At 41.3% G+C, this 17,156-nt stretch overlaps 2 protein-coding genes and 2 non-coding genes across 4 annotated transcripts in view; 3 read left to right on the top strand and 1 right to left on the bottom strand.

Annotated features, from left to right (window-relative positions):
• The window catches only part of mmp11a (matrix metallopeptidase 11a), a 24,999-nt gene extending 12,456 nt beyond the window's left edge, over positions 1 to 12,543 (top strand). The window contains exons 2-8 of the mRNA XM_088417478.1: positions 4,237 to 4,466; positions 5,587 to 5,730; positions 7,849 to 7,982; positions 8,861 to 9,117; positions 9,459 to 9,663; positions 11,063 to 11,323; positions 11,404 to 12,543. Coding sequence (XP_088273604.1) covers positions 4,237 to 4,466; positions 5,587 to 5,730; positions 7,849 to 7,982; positions 8,861 to 9,117; positions 9,459 to 9,663; positions 11,063 to 11,323; positions 11,404 to 11,522 — 1,350 coding nt within the window. The 3' untranslated portion in view covers positions 11,523 to 12,543. The remainder of the gene's footprint in view (positions 1 to 4,236; positions 4,467 to 5,586; positions 5,731 to 7,848; positions 7,983 to 8,860; positions 9,118 to 9,458; positions 9,664 to 11,062; positions 11,324 to 11,403) is intronic.
• On the top strand, positions 653 to 725 carry trnaa-agc (transfer RNA alanine (anticodon AGC)). The gene has a single exon. It is a non-coding gene; the product is annotated as a tRNA-Ala (tRNA).
• On the top strand, positions 973 to 1,045 carry trnaa-cgc (transfer RNA alanine (anticodon CGC)). The gene has a single exon. It is a non-coding gene; the product is annotated as a tRNA-Ala (tRNA).
• Positions 12,475 to 17,156, bottom strand: smarcb1a (SWI/SNF related BAF chromatin remodeling complex subunit B1a). The gene is made up of 9 exons (XM_088417490.1): positions 16,996 to 17,156; positions 16,212 to 16,323; positions 15,997 to 16,126; positions 15,473 to 15,610; positions 15,253 to 15,380; positions 13,977 to 14,143; positions 13,717 to 13,907; positions 13,507 to 13,638; positions 12,475 to 12,724 (listed from the first exon to the last, which is right to left on the bottom strand). Exons 1-9 carry the CDS (start codon positions 17,077 to 17,079, stop codon positions 12,685 to 12,687), a joined length of 1,122 nt encoding a protein of 373 aa, XP_088273616.1. The 5' UTR covers positions 17,080 to 17,156; the 3' UTR covers positions 12,475 to 12,684.

Below are 17,156 nucleotides of genomic sequence, written 5' to 3'. Positions count from 1 at the left end.
GTCTATGACTGGGGAATTAGCTCAAATGGTAGAGCGCTTGCTTCGCATGCGAGAGGCAGTGGGATCGACGCCCACATTCTCCATTTGGTGGTTTCTTTAGGCTTATTGGAACTTTTTGCTTGTAGTTGATGTCTTAGTTGTGACTTTTGCTGTGTTTTTCAGTCTCAGACAGGGGAATTAACTCAAATGGTAGAGCCCTCGCTTTGCATGTGAGAGGCAGTGGGATCGACGCCCACATTCTCCACTTGGTAGCTAGTTTTTGGCTGATTGTAGCTTTTCGCTCGTAGTTAATGTCTTAGTTGTGACTTTTGCTGTGTTATTTTTTCTAAGGGAAAAAATTAAATAGAAAGAATTAGCTCAAATGATAGAGCGCTCGCTTAGCATGCGAGAGGCAGTTGGATCGATGCCCATATTCTCCATTTGGTGGTTTCTTTAGGCTTATTGGAGCTTTTTGCTAGTAGTTCATGTCTTAGTTGTGACTTTTGCTGTGTTTTTCAGCCTCAGACAGGGGAATTAGCTCAAATCGTCGAGCGCTCGCTTTGCATGTGAGGGGCAGTGAGATCGACGCCCACATTCTCCACTTGGTAGCTTTCTTTGGCTGATTGGAGCTTTTCGCTTGTCGTTAATGTCTTAGTTGTGACTTTTGTTGTCAGGGGAATTAGCTCAAATGGTAGAGCGCTCGCTTAGCATGTGAGAGGAAGTGGGATCGATACCCACATTCTCCATTTGGTGGTTTCTTTAGGCTTATTGAAGCTTTTTGCTAGTAGTTGATGTCTTAGTTGTGACTTTTGCTATGTTTTTCAGTCTATGACTGGGGAATTAGCTCAAATGGTACAGCGCTTGCTTCGCATGCGAGAGGCATTGGGATCGAAGCCCACACCTCCATTTGGTGGTTTCTTTAGGCTTATTGAGCTTTTCGCTTGTAGTTAATGTCTTAGTTGTGACTTTTGCTGTGTTTTTTGGTCTTTGTCAGGGGAATTAGCTCAAATGGTAGAGCGCTTGCTTCGCATGCAAGAGGCAGTGGGATCGACACCCACATTCTCCACTTGGTAGCTAGCTTTTGGCTGATTTGAGCTTTTTGCTCGTAGTTAATGTCTTACTTGTGACTTTTGCTGTGTTATTCATTCTATGAATGGGAATTAGCTCAAAATGTAGAGTGCTCGCTTTGTATGCGAGAGGCAGTGGAATCGTAATGTAATCATTGTTATTAATCATGTATTAATTAATGAATTAATTCATCTTATTTGCTGAAACATGTCTATTAATTACACTTTTTTTTAAATAAGCAGTAAATACATATGGCTTTAAAGCTTGAAACTTATAAATAATAATAATAAACTAAAATAGACTAAACTAAAATCATGAAAACAAATGTCACACTGTGCAACACAGTTAACTTACTTGTTGAGTACAAACCAATGAAAAAAATGAAGCCTACTTAGAACCAAGCACATTTGAGTCAGTTTTCAGTTAGAATGTCATTTTCGGTCATTTCCTTTAAGTTCATGTGAGAATCAGGTGAGAAATTCAATGCCATTTCACACTTGCTACTATGATGCTTTTGTCATGCAAACATGTGGGGGAAACATTGCCCCCTGGTGGTAGCATAACAGCGCTTGATTTGACATGTAATAAAAAAAGTGACTTTTTAAATGTTAATATCGCAGAGAATCAATTAATCGTGGCAGCCAATATTGCGATTGCGATGAATTGTGCAGCCCCAGCTGGAATGTTTCACTTGTTGTTAATGTGTTTGCAGTTTTTCTCTGTCCGTCAGAGAGGAATTAACTCTTATTGTAGAGTGCTCACTTGGCTTGTGAGAGGTGTTGGTTTTGACACCCACATTCTGTGACTGACTAGTTCAGTCTTTTTTTTGATGAGACGCAGTCAGGACATGTGCTTAGTGTCAATCACTGAATACATGTTAGTCCTAACGTTTTGTAAATGAATGAGGACGACCCTTCTTTTGTCTAACCTAACTTGTTTTACCTATTAAAATATAGACAACAAAGTTGCAACATCAGGTGAAGATCCCAGCACTTCTCATGCGACCTTCGTCATTTTGTTTAGTTGCATCCAAAAACTATTGAAACCTTCATGTCCTGGCTTGCCTGTCATGGTGTCTTGCAATGCAGATTGGATGGTTTGAAACTCACATGCCATAACACGATGTTAAAAAAAAACTGCCTTTCCAATGCATCATCGCTATGGCCGACATGTTTGCTCACTCAGCAGAAAGTGACATGCTAATTGTCTCCTGGCCTCGCGCCATCGTCAACATGCGAGTACAGCAACTGAGTCAGTCAATATCAGTGTGTAGGGTGTCTGTACACTCCATGCTAACATGCTAAGCTAATATAGCCTTGTTGTAAGCATGATTGCGGCAATTTCTTGTTTGAATTACACTTGCAATGAATCAAGTAAAATCAGGAATAGAAACATTTATTTTTAAAATGTGTTTGCAAAATAGCATATCATGCTAAAGTAAAATAGTTTCATGTGTAATGTGTTTCTTTAAACTAACCTTTACAGCAACAAACATGTCAAAACTTCAGGTGGGACAAAAAAAATGGATGATCCTCTGCAATATTAACATTTAAAAAGTCAATCACTTTTTTTTTTTTCAATTACAAGTCAAATCAAGCACTTTTCCATCCAACCACCAGAGGGCATTGTTTCCCGGCTGTCAATTGAGACCCATTTTGAAAAATCCTATCGGCAAAAAGGTTGGAATAAATTCGGTTTGAAATGACCAAAAATGGCATTTTGACTGCTAATTGATTAAAATTTGCCGAAAAGTAAATAATTTGCTTGGTTTTAAGTAGGCTTATTTTTTTCATTGGCTTTCACTCAGGAGTTAGCTGTGTTGACCTGTGCGCCAAGTTTTTGCCATGCCTTTGACTGAATTTGTTTTATTTTTTTTTCCATTTATTATTATTATTATTTCTAAGTTGTTATTCGTGTTTATATACTGCTTTTTTAAGGGTAATAAATAGACATGTTGATGAATAATCATGACAAATAATCGTGATTTCAATATTGACCAAATAACTGTGATTATTATTTTGTCCATAATTGTGCAGCCCTAGCGTCGAACAATCATAAACAACAATCAATTTTGAGATGTACATCATCACTCCGTCTTCTGCCCAAAGACGGAGATGAGGGTGACATGAGAGACAGAAGTTCTTTCTGATTGGCCATAATTTGGAGAAACTACTGCCGCCTAGCGGCTTGGCATGCTTGTGAATGAACAAAACTGCACTATGTGGATTTGTGTAGTAGCAATTCTTTTAAATAAACAGAGAAATATGGATGGATTTTTTTCATACACTAAGAAAGAAGAATTAACCGGGTTTAAATAGCCCTGGTTACATGGAGACAAGGTCCTAGAAATGGTCTATTACTAGAAGGCCAACAAACCAGTGCGATCGAGCGAGATGAAATAGGCAGCTAGTAGCATGAGCACAAAATGCTAATATAGGCTGAAATATCTTCTAGCTACAGCATTTAGCTCATTGTTACATCGCTTTGTTTCGATCCCACTTTTTGTGCAGCATTCACATAGAATGAGTTGAGCTCAGATGTTTATAGTTTCTAGAAAACTGGAACTTTTAACCAATTAAAAGCTAACTTGCTGTGATGAGTAACTTTACATGCTAAACTAATGTAAAAATAACTTATTAGCCACAACAGAACAGTCAATTTGCTGTTCAAATTCAGTTTTCTGACTAGTGTCATAGCTTGCGATCAAACCTGGCAGACAAAAAACAACAACAACAAAAAACAGGTCCAGTTAATGCAGTGACAGTACACTCAGGAAAATCGTTCAGCCCTTTGGAACGCATGGTCGCGCAGAGACATAACGTATAAGCTAAACATCATTACAATTACAAGGCATCTAGCGCTGAAACGTGATTAATTTGTGCGATGACTTTTAGTGCTGAAACTTGCTTTGTTTTTGTTTGAAGGACTCCTTCAGATGACTGACACGTTCCCATGATTGACGCGTAAAGGATTTACAGATGATAAGCCGTTTTTGTGTAAAGGTTGTCTCCTGTTTCAGCGTCAAATACTTTCCTTGTGTGATCTTTGACTTGACTTTACCTTTTAAACCCGCCGGGAACATTCCATAATGCGTCCGTCGTCGACTCAACCCCGCCCGCTCCGCCACCTCCGACGCTTCGAAAACACCAGATGATGGGAGAATTTACCGGCTCTAACCCGTCCTTGCAGGTGTTTGACAAATTTCCCGAGCTGAAGAAGCGAGTCAAGCTCCCCCACGTCCACAATCTCCTCAAGGATGTCACGCTGTCCAACAGCACCTGGAGGCCAGGGAAGCGTCCCCGCTGCGGGGTTCCCGACTTTCCCGGCAGCCAGCGTAGACGTCTCCTCCCGCCGGGACACCGGCGTAGGCGTTTTGTCCTCTATGGGGGACGCTTGGACAAGAACGACCTCACCTACAGGTTAGCTTAGCTTTGCTCACATGCTATGCATGCGGAAACTTTGCTCTACATTATATGTCTGAATGAACAGCTTGGTTTGGAGATTACAGTTAGCCAGTTTGACAACAAGCCTTAAAGAATAGATTAACCAATCAGAAATCAGAGACCCAGACAGTTTGTTGGAGAGCAAATAAAATAACTAGCTTGACTGAATCATATGGATTAGACTGCGACTGAGCATCAAATTAGTGAGGCAGCCAGCAAGTAATCCGTGTAAACGGAGTTAGCACGTCAAATAGCTAGTTTGACAAGGAGTCAAACATGTTGGACTCGCATCTTAAGGGGTTAGTGAGTTAGCAAGTAATCAGGATTTAGCATGTCGAGTAGCTAACTCAACAGCAGATTAGACTGGTTGAAACAAATTTAGACAGCAAGTAATCAAGAGTTAGACAAAATCTTAGTTTTACAGCGATTTAGCTTGCTAGACAGCACTTTAACAAAAATATACAGCGGCTTTGACGCCAACATTTACTGGAGATAGCAGCGAGTTAGCTAGCATGTTAGACAACAAGTTAGTGAGACTGTGAGTCACACAGCTCGTGAGACAAGAAAAAGGCAATACGTTAGCAAGGTTCGACAGGCAGTTGATTAGTGAGACGGGGAGAGAGATACTAATAAGGTAAACAGTAGTGACTTAGACTGCCAAAGTGCTCCGCTTGCCAAAACCAAACCCACAGAACAGGTGGGCACTCTGATATCATTTACAGTGGACAGTTATGAAAGAAAATACGTTTTTGTCTGATGACTGGTCAGACTTGAGTTGCTCTTTTCAGGACTTGTTTACCAAAAATTTGCTAACGATTTGATTTGGTATCTAAGCGATTCAACTTTTCAACTACACGATTAGACGCGCTTATCTTATTTCTAGTTTGAACTCTGTATTTCCGCACAGATTGCCTTTTTCGAAAGGAAAACAAAAAGATAGGAGGGTTTACGTTGTAATTCACGCCAACCTGGCAACACATTTAGCGTCAGCCGACACAAACGCCGTAACGCCACCATCTTTTTATTGTCTCTTCTCAATAATATTCGTTTCGTTTATTAAATGTAGATTATTTTCTCCTAATAATTGTTTTGTCAGGATCGTGCGCTTCCCGTGGCAGTTGGGCGAGGAGAAGGTACGACGCGTATTTCGGGAAGCTCTCAAGATTTGGAGCGACGTGACGCCCCTCACCTTCACCGAGATCCACGCCGGCAAAGCCGACATCCGCATCGACTTCACCAGGTATCGGAAAGGCACAAGTTGTTCGCTGCTCACCTTTTGCTCGTCCACGCACACATCAATTCTCAGCAAACGCTTCCTGATTGCGGCATCATGCCATTGTAATGTTTTTGTCTTGGAAATGTTTATCAGCACGTCCACATTTATTTTGTCTTTGTAAAATTTAAACTTTTATTTATCGAAATTACAACTTCATTCTTATAGAAAGGAGAAATTAAATATATCATTTTCTTGCCATTGTGCTTTTAAAATGGCAATATTTTTCGATATACAGTGGGCCCCCGGGTTACGAACTTAATCCGTTCAGCGGCTACGCTCGTATCTCGAATTGCTCGTATAGCGGGCAATCCAAACCCATGTTAATTCGTGAGTGCGTGCAACGCGCGCAGAAGCCTTAGGTAAAATCATCACGCTGTATACATAAATTAATATTAAGTGACATAATCTACTGTACAGTTGCATTAAATAACAAATACAAAGGATAAATGACTTTTACCTTTGGAAAGACGTGACTTGTGCTGAGATAAGCAGAGATGAGCAGAGATGAATGCTCTAAGTCAATACGGTAAATCAGATATGCTATTGGTCTTACAGTGTCAAAGTAACTTTTTCAGTCAGGGTTTTCTCTACTTCCTTCCATCCCAACCAGCTGTGCCATCAAGCTAGATAAAGGCGTTCGGCCAATAGCATATCGGCACTTCTGTGATTGACGTGTGACACCGGCCAATAGCATCTCCGTGAGTGAGACCGGGTGACCTTAATCAACCAATAGCATATTGGCGTCTCCTTGACTGACTGATAATTATTTGCACTTTTTTTTAAACGGTTGGAATGTATTGACATCTTATTGATTAAAACACATTTAAATCTGTGACGATTTTTTGTCCTGCAATCGGCACACTTAATTTCATGTCAACTGTTTTTCCCGACGTGATTTGAGCACGGTGGAAGCGGAGAGGTGGTTGTGTGTGTTGCATTTACTAGGCAGCACACTTATGGCTTGTTCGAGCGTCAGTTCACCTTTGGTTACAACTCACAAAATTGCAACAATGACGCTGTCCCAATGCACATTGGGAGATCGCCGACTAACCTGATATGCAATCTTGTCAAGCAACCATTATATGGCGCTGTAACATCACCCGTAATAGGGTGCAGAGATTAACCTCTTGAGTTAATACGGCAACGCTTATAGGCTATTGGTCTTACAGTGTTACAGTAACTCTTTCAGTCATGGTGCAAATCACGGAGATACTAAAACATCATCCTCAAATTTCTTCCTTTACCGCTGCTAGTAATTTTAGAAGCTATGTCTAACAGATAAAGTTTGCAAAGTCTTCAAAACATTCCGTTTTTCTCTACTTCCTTCCATCCTGTGCCATCAAGCTAGATAAAGGCGTTCGGCCAATAGCACATCGGCATTTCTGTGATTGACGTGTGACGCCGGCCAATAGCATCTCCGTGAGTGAGACCGGGTGACCTTAATCGACCAATAGCATATTGGCGTCTCCTTGACTGACTGATAATTATTCGCACTTTTTTTTAAACGGTTGGAATGTATTGACAATTAATTAAAAAAAAACACACATTTAAACCAATGACAATTCTTTGTCCTGCAATCGGCACATTTAATTTCATGTCAGCTGTTTTTCCCTTTAGCTGTACAAACACTACACTTAAATGGTAATATATTTAGACACCGTGAGTGAGACAGTCAGTGTGAGATTGTAAGACCAATAGCGTTCACGTTACCGCCATAAGTATCTATTAATGATTGTAGATGACGCAACTGCTGAATATATTGACGCAGTTAGGCGAGAACATTTCTACATACTCAATGGCTGGTTTGTCGGAATGCTCGCAAGACGAGAGGTTTGCTCGTAAGCGGAGGACAAAATTCTCCCTGATCCACGCTCGTAAGGCGGAATGTTCGCAAATCGGGATGCTCGTAAGCAGGGGGCTGACTGTATTTCTTTTTTGGGGTCTTAAAGAATTGACCTTTTCTCATTATAGTTATATTCTGGCAAAATTGTTAAAATGTCATATTTTCTCTTGGTTTTTTTTTTCCCTTGTCAAATAACAACTTTGCGTATTGCTTTCATCATTCGTTTTACTTCCTTGCAGGTACTGGCATGGGGACAGCCTCCCGTTTGACGGCCCGGGCGGGATCCTGGCCCACGCCTTCTTCCCCAAAACTCATCGCCAAGGAGACGTCCACTTTGACTACGATGAGGCTTGGACGCTCGGAAACCACATGGGTCAGACAAAATTAGGAATGCTACTCACTCTATGCTAATAAACATACAAACATGCTAATAATATCCTGAACCTATTACATGAGCTGTGCTGGGTTTCAAAGGTCATACGGTCCAACTTTGCCATCAAATAAATTCCATTTTCAGGCATTTATGAATGAACACATGGTGCCGTTTTAAACCTCTACCTGTTTTGACAGTCTATAGTAATTATTATCCTCCTATTTTTTTTAATGCTTTTTGTTAAATGTTTACAATAGCCTAAAGGTAAATATCATTTTAAACATTTTCTAGCAACACTCTAACAAACAGAAAATATATATTGTCCAGATTTTGTAACATTAAGAATATATATTGAATGCATTATAGGTGTGGTGGTAAGGGTAGAAAAAAAAAAAGCCTAAAAGTAAACAAGTATAGTGTGTAAATATAGTGTGTGTATCAGTTTTGGAGAAAAATGCATATTAGCCAAGGCTGTTAACATACTAACAGTCATCTTAAAAAATATATGACATTTGTTAGGTTGGAGAAAAGACTCTAATAAAAATGTTAGGTGCATGCTAATGAATTTGCTAATGAACAAACACTCACGTTTGTTAAAAAAGCGGGCAAAGATTTGTCTACCTCATAACTGTGCCATTAAAGAATATGAGAAAGAACATGTTAACCAACATGCTAAATTTCAAGCATGCCTCCATATCAGCAGACATCCTATCAATAACGCTAACTTATTCACAAACACGATGATAGGCTAAAAAAACATGATAAAATGCTGAGCGTGCAAAGAAACATGCGAAGAAACGCTAGTGAATGTTAGCGTGCTAACACACCAGCTAAAAATCATGCAACGGCCATGCTAACAGGCTTGCGCCGTGGCTTAGGCACGGACCTCCTCCAGGTGGCGGCTCACGAGTTCGGCCACGTCCTGGGCCTGCTTCACTCGGAGGAGCCCGGCGCCATCATGTCAGCCTACTACTCCTTCTCGTACCCGCTCAGGCTGAGCCACGATGACCGGCGCGGCATTCAGTACCTGTATGGGCTGCGGCCCACACCGCCGCCCGCGACGCTGCCGCCTCCGCCGCCCCCGCCGCCGCCGCCGCCACCATCTCATCCCGAGACCAACGAGATTCTTCCGCATGTGAGTCTATCTGACTTATTGCAGCCTTGTCAACAACATGCTAATACACATGTCATGCCGACCGAGCTACCGAGGTTTCCCTGAGATTAAAAAAAGGCTACATGGATGTTTGCTAGCAAGTGAACATGCTAATATTTAAACTGGGTTTGGACACCCCATCATACAGTATCAAATCATATCATGTGAATTATTAATTGATGTTGTTAATAAATATATCATTGCAATAAAAGAACGCTAGCCATGCTAACATTAGCGGCGCGTGTAATCATGTTATGAAATGTATATCAGCTGCGATTTACGTCAGGCTGATGTTGTGATGTTTTGTTTTATTGTTTTTCTAGCCGGACGCCTGCCAAACGGACTTTGACGCGGCATCCATGATCCGCGGCGAGCTGTTTTTCTTCAAGTCTGGCTACGTGTGGCGCATACGCGACGGCCGTCTTGAGAGCGGCTATCCCGCATTAGCGTCGCGCCACTGGCGAGGGATCCCCAACAACGTGGACGCCGCCTTCGAAGACAAGGACGGCAACATTTGGTTCTTTCAAGGTGCGTCCTGAGCCGTTCTATTCATTCATGCCATGACAAAAACAACCTTTAAATACTCCAAAACATTATTTATAACAGTAAACAGGTTAAATTGCGAAATCAATTTAACACAATCTAAAACCAAATTAGGAAAATCTATCAAATCACAAAGACTTGAAGCAATTTGAATTCAAATCAGGGCTAGAATTAACCCAAAATAATAATACAAATACCGAAAATAACCAAAGAAATTTAAAAGTTTTCTTCATATTGATTTTTCTTTAAAGACAAAACAACAAACACTACATTAAAATATATCTTAAGTAAAAAACTTGTTCAACGTTGGTTAAAAAAAGAAAGAATATTAACACGAATAATACATTATTCAACGAGAGCAAATAAAATATACAAAAATGCTAACAAAATCTACAAAAACATACCAAAAATGGTTTGGTAAAAATTAATTAACAATAATCAAAAAGAATGATTCAATAAACAAAATAGTTTGCATAAATTAGCCAAAGTTACACGAAACATCTCTATTAACAATTGTAAAAATAAAAAAAGGTTCTTTAATACTTTTTTTTTACAAATGCTTTTTCACAAATAAATTTAGAAAATTGGAAGATTACAACAGGTCAAAGATTACCAGGTAACCATACAACATGTATTATAAATAGACTGATTTCAAATCTAATCTAATTTCGGAAAATATTCTAAAGAATCAAAAGCATTAATACAATACATTAAAAAAAAATTAGCATTCAGTTGACCGGTTAAGATATCTTAATGAAAAAAAAATGTTAAAAAAAAAAACTAAAACATTGCTAACACCTGACAAATACTGTAATTTCCGAACATTTACAAATTACATTTGAACTCATTCGGTGCCATGGACGAGAATTCTCGTCTTTTAAAATAGTAATAACAATAACAAATCATGAAATTCTCGTCAAATGTTTTTTTACGGAGGGTGGCTGACACCCTTGACTAATGCTTACCTAATATAAGCCAATTGAGCACTGTAGTGCTAACTGTGACCATTGGATGGCAGTGTTTCCACACTTACAACACAGCTGTTACCTACATGCAAATGTAAGTCAATCTTTCATTTGGCGGCATCCATATTTACATAGACATAGGACACATTATTCTATTGGCATTGAAAGGTGAGTGAAAATGCTAAATATACTGGTCGTCGAGAGCTTTCCTTTTCCAATAAGGCTTGGCACTGAAAGAGTTAACTAAGAAATGGGTCCAGATATCCAAACATGAATTCTATATGTGATAGATTGAGTTTAAATCAAATGATTACGAATACAATGTTCCGATTTAATCAAAGTCAACAAATGAACACAATCGGGAGTTATCCAAATGTTAGTTTCCTTGGCTGTGAGCGTTCCTAATATGTGGCGGGCAGGTGACAGCTACTGGTTGTTCGACGCCGAGATGCGGGTACGAGGGCCCGAGTCGGTCCGATCCCTGGGCCTGCCCGCGGCTGGCGTCCGGGCGGCGCTACGCTGGGGTCGCGACCCGGACTTCGACACCTACGTCTTTGGCTCGGGGGGCTACTGGCGCTTGAGCCCGCGTCGCAACCGCCTGGAGTCGCCGTACCCGAGGGCCATGAGCGACTGGGGCGCCGTCCCCGCCGACGTGGACGCCGCCTTCCGAGACGCTTACGGTACAAAGTCAACGTTGGGTAAAGTGCTAGCGCAGATATTGTCATTTAAAATAGCGTTAAATGCTAAATGTGGTTGTCAGGTTACGCCCACTTCGTCCGCGGACGGCAGTACTGGAAATTCGACCCGGTGGGTATGAACTCTCTGGAGGGTTACCCCCGCTATGTGGGCGTCGACTTCTTCGGCTGTCGAAACGTGTGACCCGCCATCCTGCCGCCGCCCGTTTGGGAAGCCATGTTTCTGGCACTCACCAACCTCAGGTGTTCCCGCGGTCCAAAGTGCAAAGGCTGCTTTTGGCGCCTCCCGCAGGCCGAATGTGATCACGGCAGTTTTGCCGCGCCGCATTGGATGGCCTGGCGCCGGGCTGACTGTAATGGGACCAGCATATTTGTCGGTGCGGGTCGCTGATGAGCAGTTTGGTTGTCATGGCAACATCCACCGTTTTTTTTAATTAACAATTATGGTACAATTAGTGATCGTTGTCATGATATTGCATTTTTGTACACATTTTTTGTACTTTTTTCTACGATTTTCATCAATGTAAACACATCAAGGGAGTAAAAGCTTTTTCAAAATAAAAAACTGGTTTGGCTTGAAACATTTATTAGAAAAATTAACACATTCATTTGAAACCCTAATCCCAGTTTGAAACCATGCTTTGCAACCTAATTTCAGTCTAAAAATAACTGGTTTGGCTTGAAACATTTATTAGAAAAATTAACACTTTTGATTTGAAACCCTAACCCCAGTTTGAACCCATGTTTTCCAACCTAATTTCAATCTTGAATGCTTGTTTGAAACCCTACTTTGAAACTACCAGTAAGCCTAATTTGAAACCTGCTTTAAAACCCTGAGGCTGGTTTCAAACCTACCTCCATTTTAAACCCCATTAGTTTGGAAACATTCACTCTCCTTTGGAAGTTATTTTAATTTGAAACCCTAACCCCAATTTGATGACTTATTTTCACACATACCCCAATTTGAAGCCCTACTCAAAAACCATAACACTAATATTAGAACATAATCAGAAACCATAACACTACTTTGAAGTTATACTCTTAAAACCCCTAACCCTATTTTAAAATTCTGTAAAACCCCAACTTTATTTTGAAACCCTGATGTTCACGAAACCTAATAGTTGAAGCATTGTCAACACTTTTTTTTTTGGTTTATTTTGTAAGAATTATTCAAATGTACAAAAAGACAAATAAAAACAACAAATATATTATCTGACTAGTCCTGTGTGTTTGAAGAGAATGAATGATAAAAGCTGAAGCGACGAAGCCCGTGAAACACGTCTGCTTCCAGAAGAGGGCGCTCATGACGGTGGTGGTGATGTTGGAAGATGACGCAGTAACGTGTCCTACCACGCAGGCGCAGTGTTGGCGAGTCGCCTCATTCTCCTGAAAGAATCCACACAATCAAATTCAGTTTGCAACTTGGCCATCAAATGTCACTCAAGACTACATTTGCAACACAATTTTCCCTTATTAGTGATGTAATACTTGTCCACATTTTTTTTTCACGTTTAGCTCAATCTTATTAAAAAAATAATAATTGAAAAAAAAAAAAAAGCTTTTGTGATTGTGGCAAATTTAAACTTTTTTTAAATTAATTTTTGTCATTTGGAAATGTATGGTTTTATATTGGCGTAAATACATGTATAAATATACACATAAAAATGAAAATTTCCCAGTGTGATTTTAAAAAAAAATCTTTACGTTTTTATGGTATTTGCAAAGCTAAGCTTTTGTAAAATATTTTTTTTAATCTTGTGTAAATTTGTAGTATTCCAAAGTGATACTTTTTCAACTTATGTACATTTCAAATTTTTACTCTGTATTTTTTTTAATGTAAGTTTAAAGTTGAAACATCATACCTTTTATCAAACTGTAAATTTGAAGTTTACTCAAAGTAAATTCAAATTTGACCCTTTTTTCATTGATATTTTATGCAAATATGATCAAAAACAATCAGCAAACGTTGCAAAAAAGAGGAGGGAAAAAACACTTATGTGCACTTTGAGAGGCAAAAATACACACGATAGATAATACAAAATGTAAAGTTTTAGATAGATAGATAGATAGATAGATACTTGCCTTTTTTTTCCCACCAACTACACTACTAAAGTTCTTGCCAGGTTGTTTGCACTTTACTTTTAAAAAATGTTTCCTTCGAGACGTACCTGGTGTTTCTGTCCTGGTCTCTGATCTTCTTCTCCATCTCGGCGTCCGTCAGCGTTTCCAGCAGGGGGCACCACTGGTCGGCGTCACCCGTGTTCCTGATGGCGATCTCCACCGTGGGGAGCGGGTTCTCGCTGCGCCGACGCAGGGAGGGAAGAGGGGGGGGTCGGGTGACGAGGAAGGCGGGCCGAAAGCCGGCGAGGGAGGCCTACCTGAAGGCGTAGGTCCTCTGGTGCCAGCTGAGCTGCCCCCTGATGCTGTACGCGATGGTGGTGACGAACTCGCCTCCGAGGCCCAGCTCCGAGCACAACTTGAGCGCAAACTTCTCCGGGGAGTTGTCCCTCTCCGACATGTCCCACTCAAACTGATCCACCAGGGAGATGTTGCCCACGTGGATGTTGAGCTAGAGGCGGCGCCGAGGGAGTCGGCCGTTATTCCGAGGCGGGGCGGCGCCGGCGGGCGGGCGCCGTACCTTGATGATGACCCTCTGGTCCGTCTGCTCGTCCAGGATGCTGTCGGTGGGGTACGACTCCATCTGCTGACGAATGGCGGAAGCGATGGCGGGCACGAAGGCCAAAGGGTTGAGGTCCAGGTCGTCGCACAGAATCTCCGAAAACATTTCGGGGGTCATCAGCTTCTCTGCGCGCCAAACGAATTCCACTTTATAGCTTGCCAAAACCAAACCAAAATGGTGGTTTTACAACTTTGTAGCACTCATTTAAATTGCAACTCAATCTTAAAGCCCAATTGAAACGCTAAGCTTAGCTTTAAAGCCTTCTTCGAAACCTCAACTCCGCAAAAATCACAAAACTTGATGCCCTACTTTGAAATTAAATGAAGCCTGAAAATCAACTTTGAAATGGTAACTGTCGCTTGAAACCCCGACGAGAAAACTTTTAGCCCGGAATTAGAAAAAAATTGACTGGTTTGGGTACCCGACTTCTGATAACGCACACTTGTTTTGAGCCCTTACTAACAGTGACTTTGATATCCCAACACAGGCTTGAAACCTTAATACAAATCCTAGTCAAATGAAGCCTCAACTTTTGTCATTAATTTGTTGACATTTTTCACTCCTCTAAATGGCAATGTTGCTTTTAATCCTTGTGCACACACTTTGGAAACTATACACATTGCATGTTTCCCCTAATTGTGTAAATGCTTTTAAAGGCGTAGGAATGAGTTATTTATGAATATTTTCGTTCTTTCAAGCACTGAGCCATTAGCTGGTCTCTACCGCCACCTATTGTCTTGGGGTGAAATAAAAGTTAACAAAGAATTTGCTGTTTGCTGACATAGTTTTGATCGCCGCTCAATTGAATGTTACAAAAATCGCAGGAAAATCAATGTAATAAATCCTATTATAATGCGTCTCAAAAATTGTAATTATAATGGTTTTATATCGTCCGATATTTGGACATTTTACATGTTTTAATCATCTGCTGGAAATTTCAGCTCCTTAAGTGTTTTTTTTCTCAAATTGATTCGTTTATGATTCCACAAAAATAAATAAATCAAAGAAATTTCTATAATTTGCAACATAATGCCACAAGTTTTAAGTCAAATGCATGTTCTTTCAGCATTTGTTGAGCAAAGGGTGCCATCTAGAGGAATCAACAAATACAACTGCTTCATGAAACATCATGAAGCAGTTGTATTGAAGCAGTTGTCATGAAGCTTCATTTTCAAAGCCTCCGCCTTTCTAAAAGAGTTGCGTTTGTGCACGTGATTGCATGCGTGTGACGTGCCGTTCATGTTCCACGTGAAGGCGTCTCGGAGCTTCTGGCCCTCAATCTCCATGTCCAAACGGATGGGCACCAGCACTTCCGACTGCGTGGCGTTCTCGTGGATCACTGCCGGGTCGTGGTCGTCAAAACTGAATCGCGAACAAGGTAACACGTGCAGAAACATGCCTCAACACACACGTGCTTTAACACACAAAACGGTCAACGAATGGCGGTGCCCGACCAGAGAGGAAAAGTCCTCTTCTTGTCTCGGCCCAGACGGCTGCGGTTGATGGTGGTGGAGCAGGGTACGGCGTCGAGGTGGTGCGAGCTGTTGGGGAGCGTGGGAACCCACTGGCTGTTCCTCTTGGCCTTCTGCTCCCTACATTTAGGATCGTTAGAAAACACAAGACGCACTGAACATTTGGAATATGACGAAGGCTCAGATGGAATGATAAAGCATCAGCACGTTGCGCTTCGCCACTTGGGAATGCCGCATTCAAAGGTCAGAGGGAAAGTGGGAAACGTGCAAAGCTACCACTGTCAAAACACAAAGATTGAAAGCATCCTGTGAAACCCCAATCTTGAAACCCAAATTTGAAATCCTAACATTTATTTTCAATCTTAAAACAAGACTGACCCCCACACCGGACTGAAATCTTAAAGCTGCAATAACCTGCAATTTCAAAGTTGATCTATCTCTTGAGGTCATACTTTTAAAACTCCAACATTCTTTGAAACCTTCCTCCTGGTCACGGGCGCCAATACCTGAGGTAGGCGGGCGGCTCTGTGCTGATGGAGACGGCTTTGTATTTGTCATCATTTCCATCCAGGATCTCCTCCACCTCGGAGGCTTTGAGCAGCGTCACGCTGGTGGCCAGCTGCGTGTAGCCGTGATCTGACAAGCGGCAGACGGCCGGCGAGGCCTCGTGAATGGGTGGTAACAACCGGCAAACCCCGCCCACCTCCTTCGCCATACTGACCGTGCGACGATTCCACGATCTTCTTGCGCTCCTCCACCGACGCCAACTTCCTCCACAGGGACGGGTAGCGCTTGTACAGGGAACCCCGGAACATGCGCAGGTAGTTGCCCACCTGAACACGTTGCATTGCGTAACAATGAGAGCGTTTCTAATCTGCCAATTCTCATTTTTTTTAAAAATTCAGTTATTTTTCCCCCATTTTTGTATTTGTTGTTTTTCTTTCCCCCCTCAAATTACGAAATGTTTTGTCCGAAGATCTTTATCAATAATGCTGTAAGCCAGACGGGAACAAAAAAAAAGAAGTATTTTTTTTCGTGGTATTTTTTTCTGAATTAATCGGCCGACTGTTAGTCGGAATTTTACACAGAATCGGTCTCGAAAAAAACACAAGTCAGGTCCTGTTTGACACCCTGCTCCTTGACAAACCCCATTGATGTCCAAAGGCGGTTTTCTTTCAAATCCAAACCCTGCCTTGAGACACTAATGTACTTTGAAATCTGAACGATGATTTGAAACCCTACTTTAAAACGCTATGGCATGATTTTAAAGCCATCACACAGACTTGATACACTTAACTTGACCTTCAATTCTTCTTTGATGCCGTAGCCTTCGTTAAAACCCAAAACGATGGCAAATATTTTCAGAAATAAATCCCAAGTTTATTAATACCGATGCCCTCAACTTTGCAACGTTAGCATCCAAGCTAACAACCAGCAAGTGTGGGGCAATAAAAAAAGGCGCTTTGAAGAGCCAGGTAAAACGGTTAATACGCAGGCATACTGACCTCCGAGCCAATCATATAAAATTCCCCATCGTCCTCGAGTTGAAATTTGACAGGTTTTTGCCCAAAAGTCTTGCTGAGCGCCATGCTGGAATGAAAAGGAATAACAAAAGCGGTTTCGACGCGCAAGCGCAAAAGAAGCAAATACAGCTGTCGCGTAATGA

This window comes from Hippichthys cyanospilos, chromosome 1 (assembly GCF_059441005.1).
Source record: "Hippichthys cyanospilos isolate Australia breed blue-spotted pipefish chromosome 1, RoL_Hcya_1.0, whole genome shotgun sequence".
In the NCBI taxonomy this organism is placed as follows: domain Eukaryota; kingdom Metazoa; phylum Chordata; class Actinopteri; order Syngnathiformes; family Syngnathidae; genus Hippichthys; species Hippichthys cyanospilos.
The sequence above is the reverse complement of the archived record's forward strand: the minus strand, read 5'-3'. Positions and strand labels throughout refer to the sequence as shown.

Bases quoted from the DNA above. Each gene is read 5' to 3' on its own strand.
- smarcb1a (XM_088417490.1), bottom strand. From the start codon at position 17,079: ATGGCGCTCAGCAAGACTTTTGGGCAAAAACCTGTCAAATTTCAACTC. The intron at 15,381-15,472 runs GTCGGGCACCGC...TTCGCGATTCAG, and splicing joins AAGAGGACTTTTCCTCTCTG to TTTTGACGACCACGACCCGG. The intron at 14,144-15,252 runs GCACGTCACACG...TTTGGCGCGCAG, and splicing joins CTTCACGTGGAACATGAACG to AGAAGCTGATGACCCCCGAA.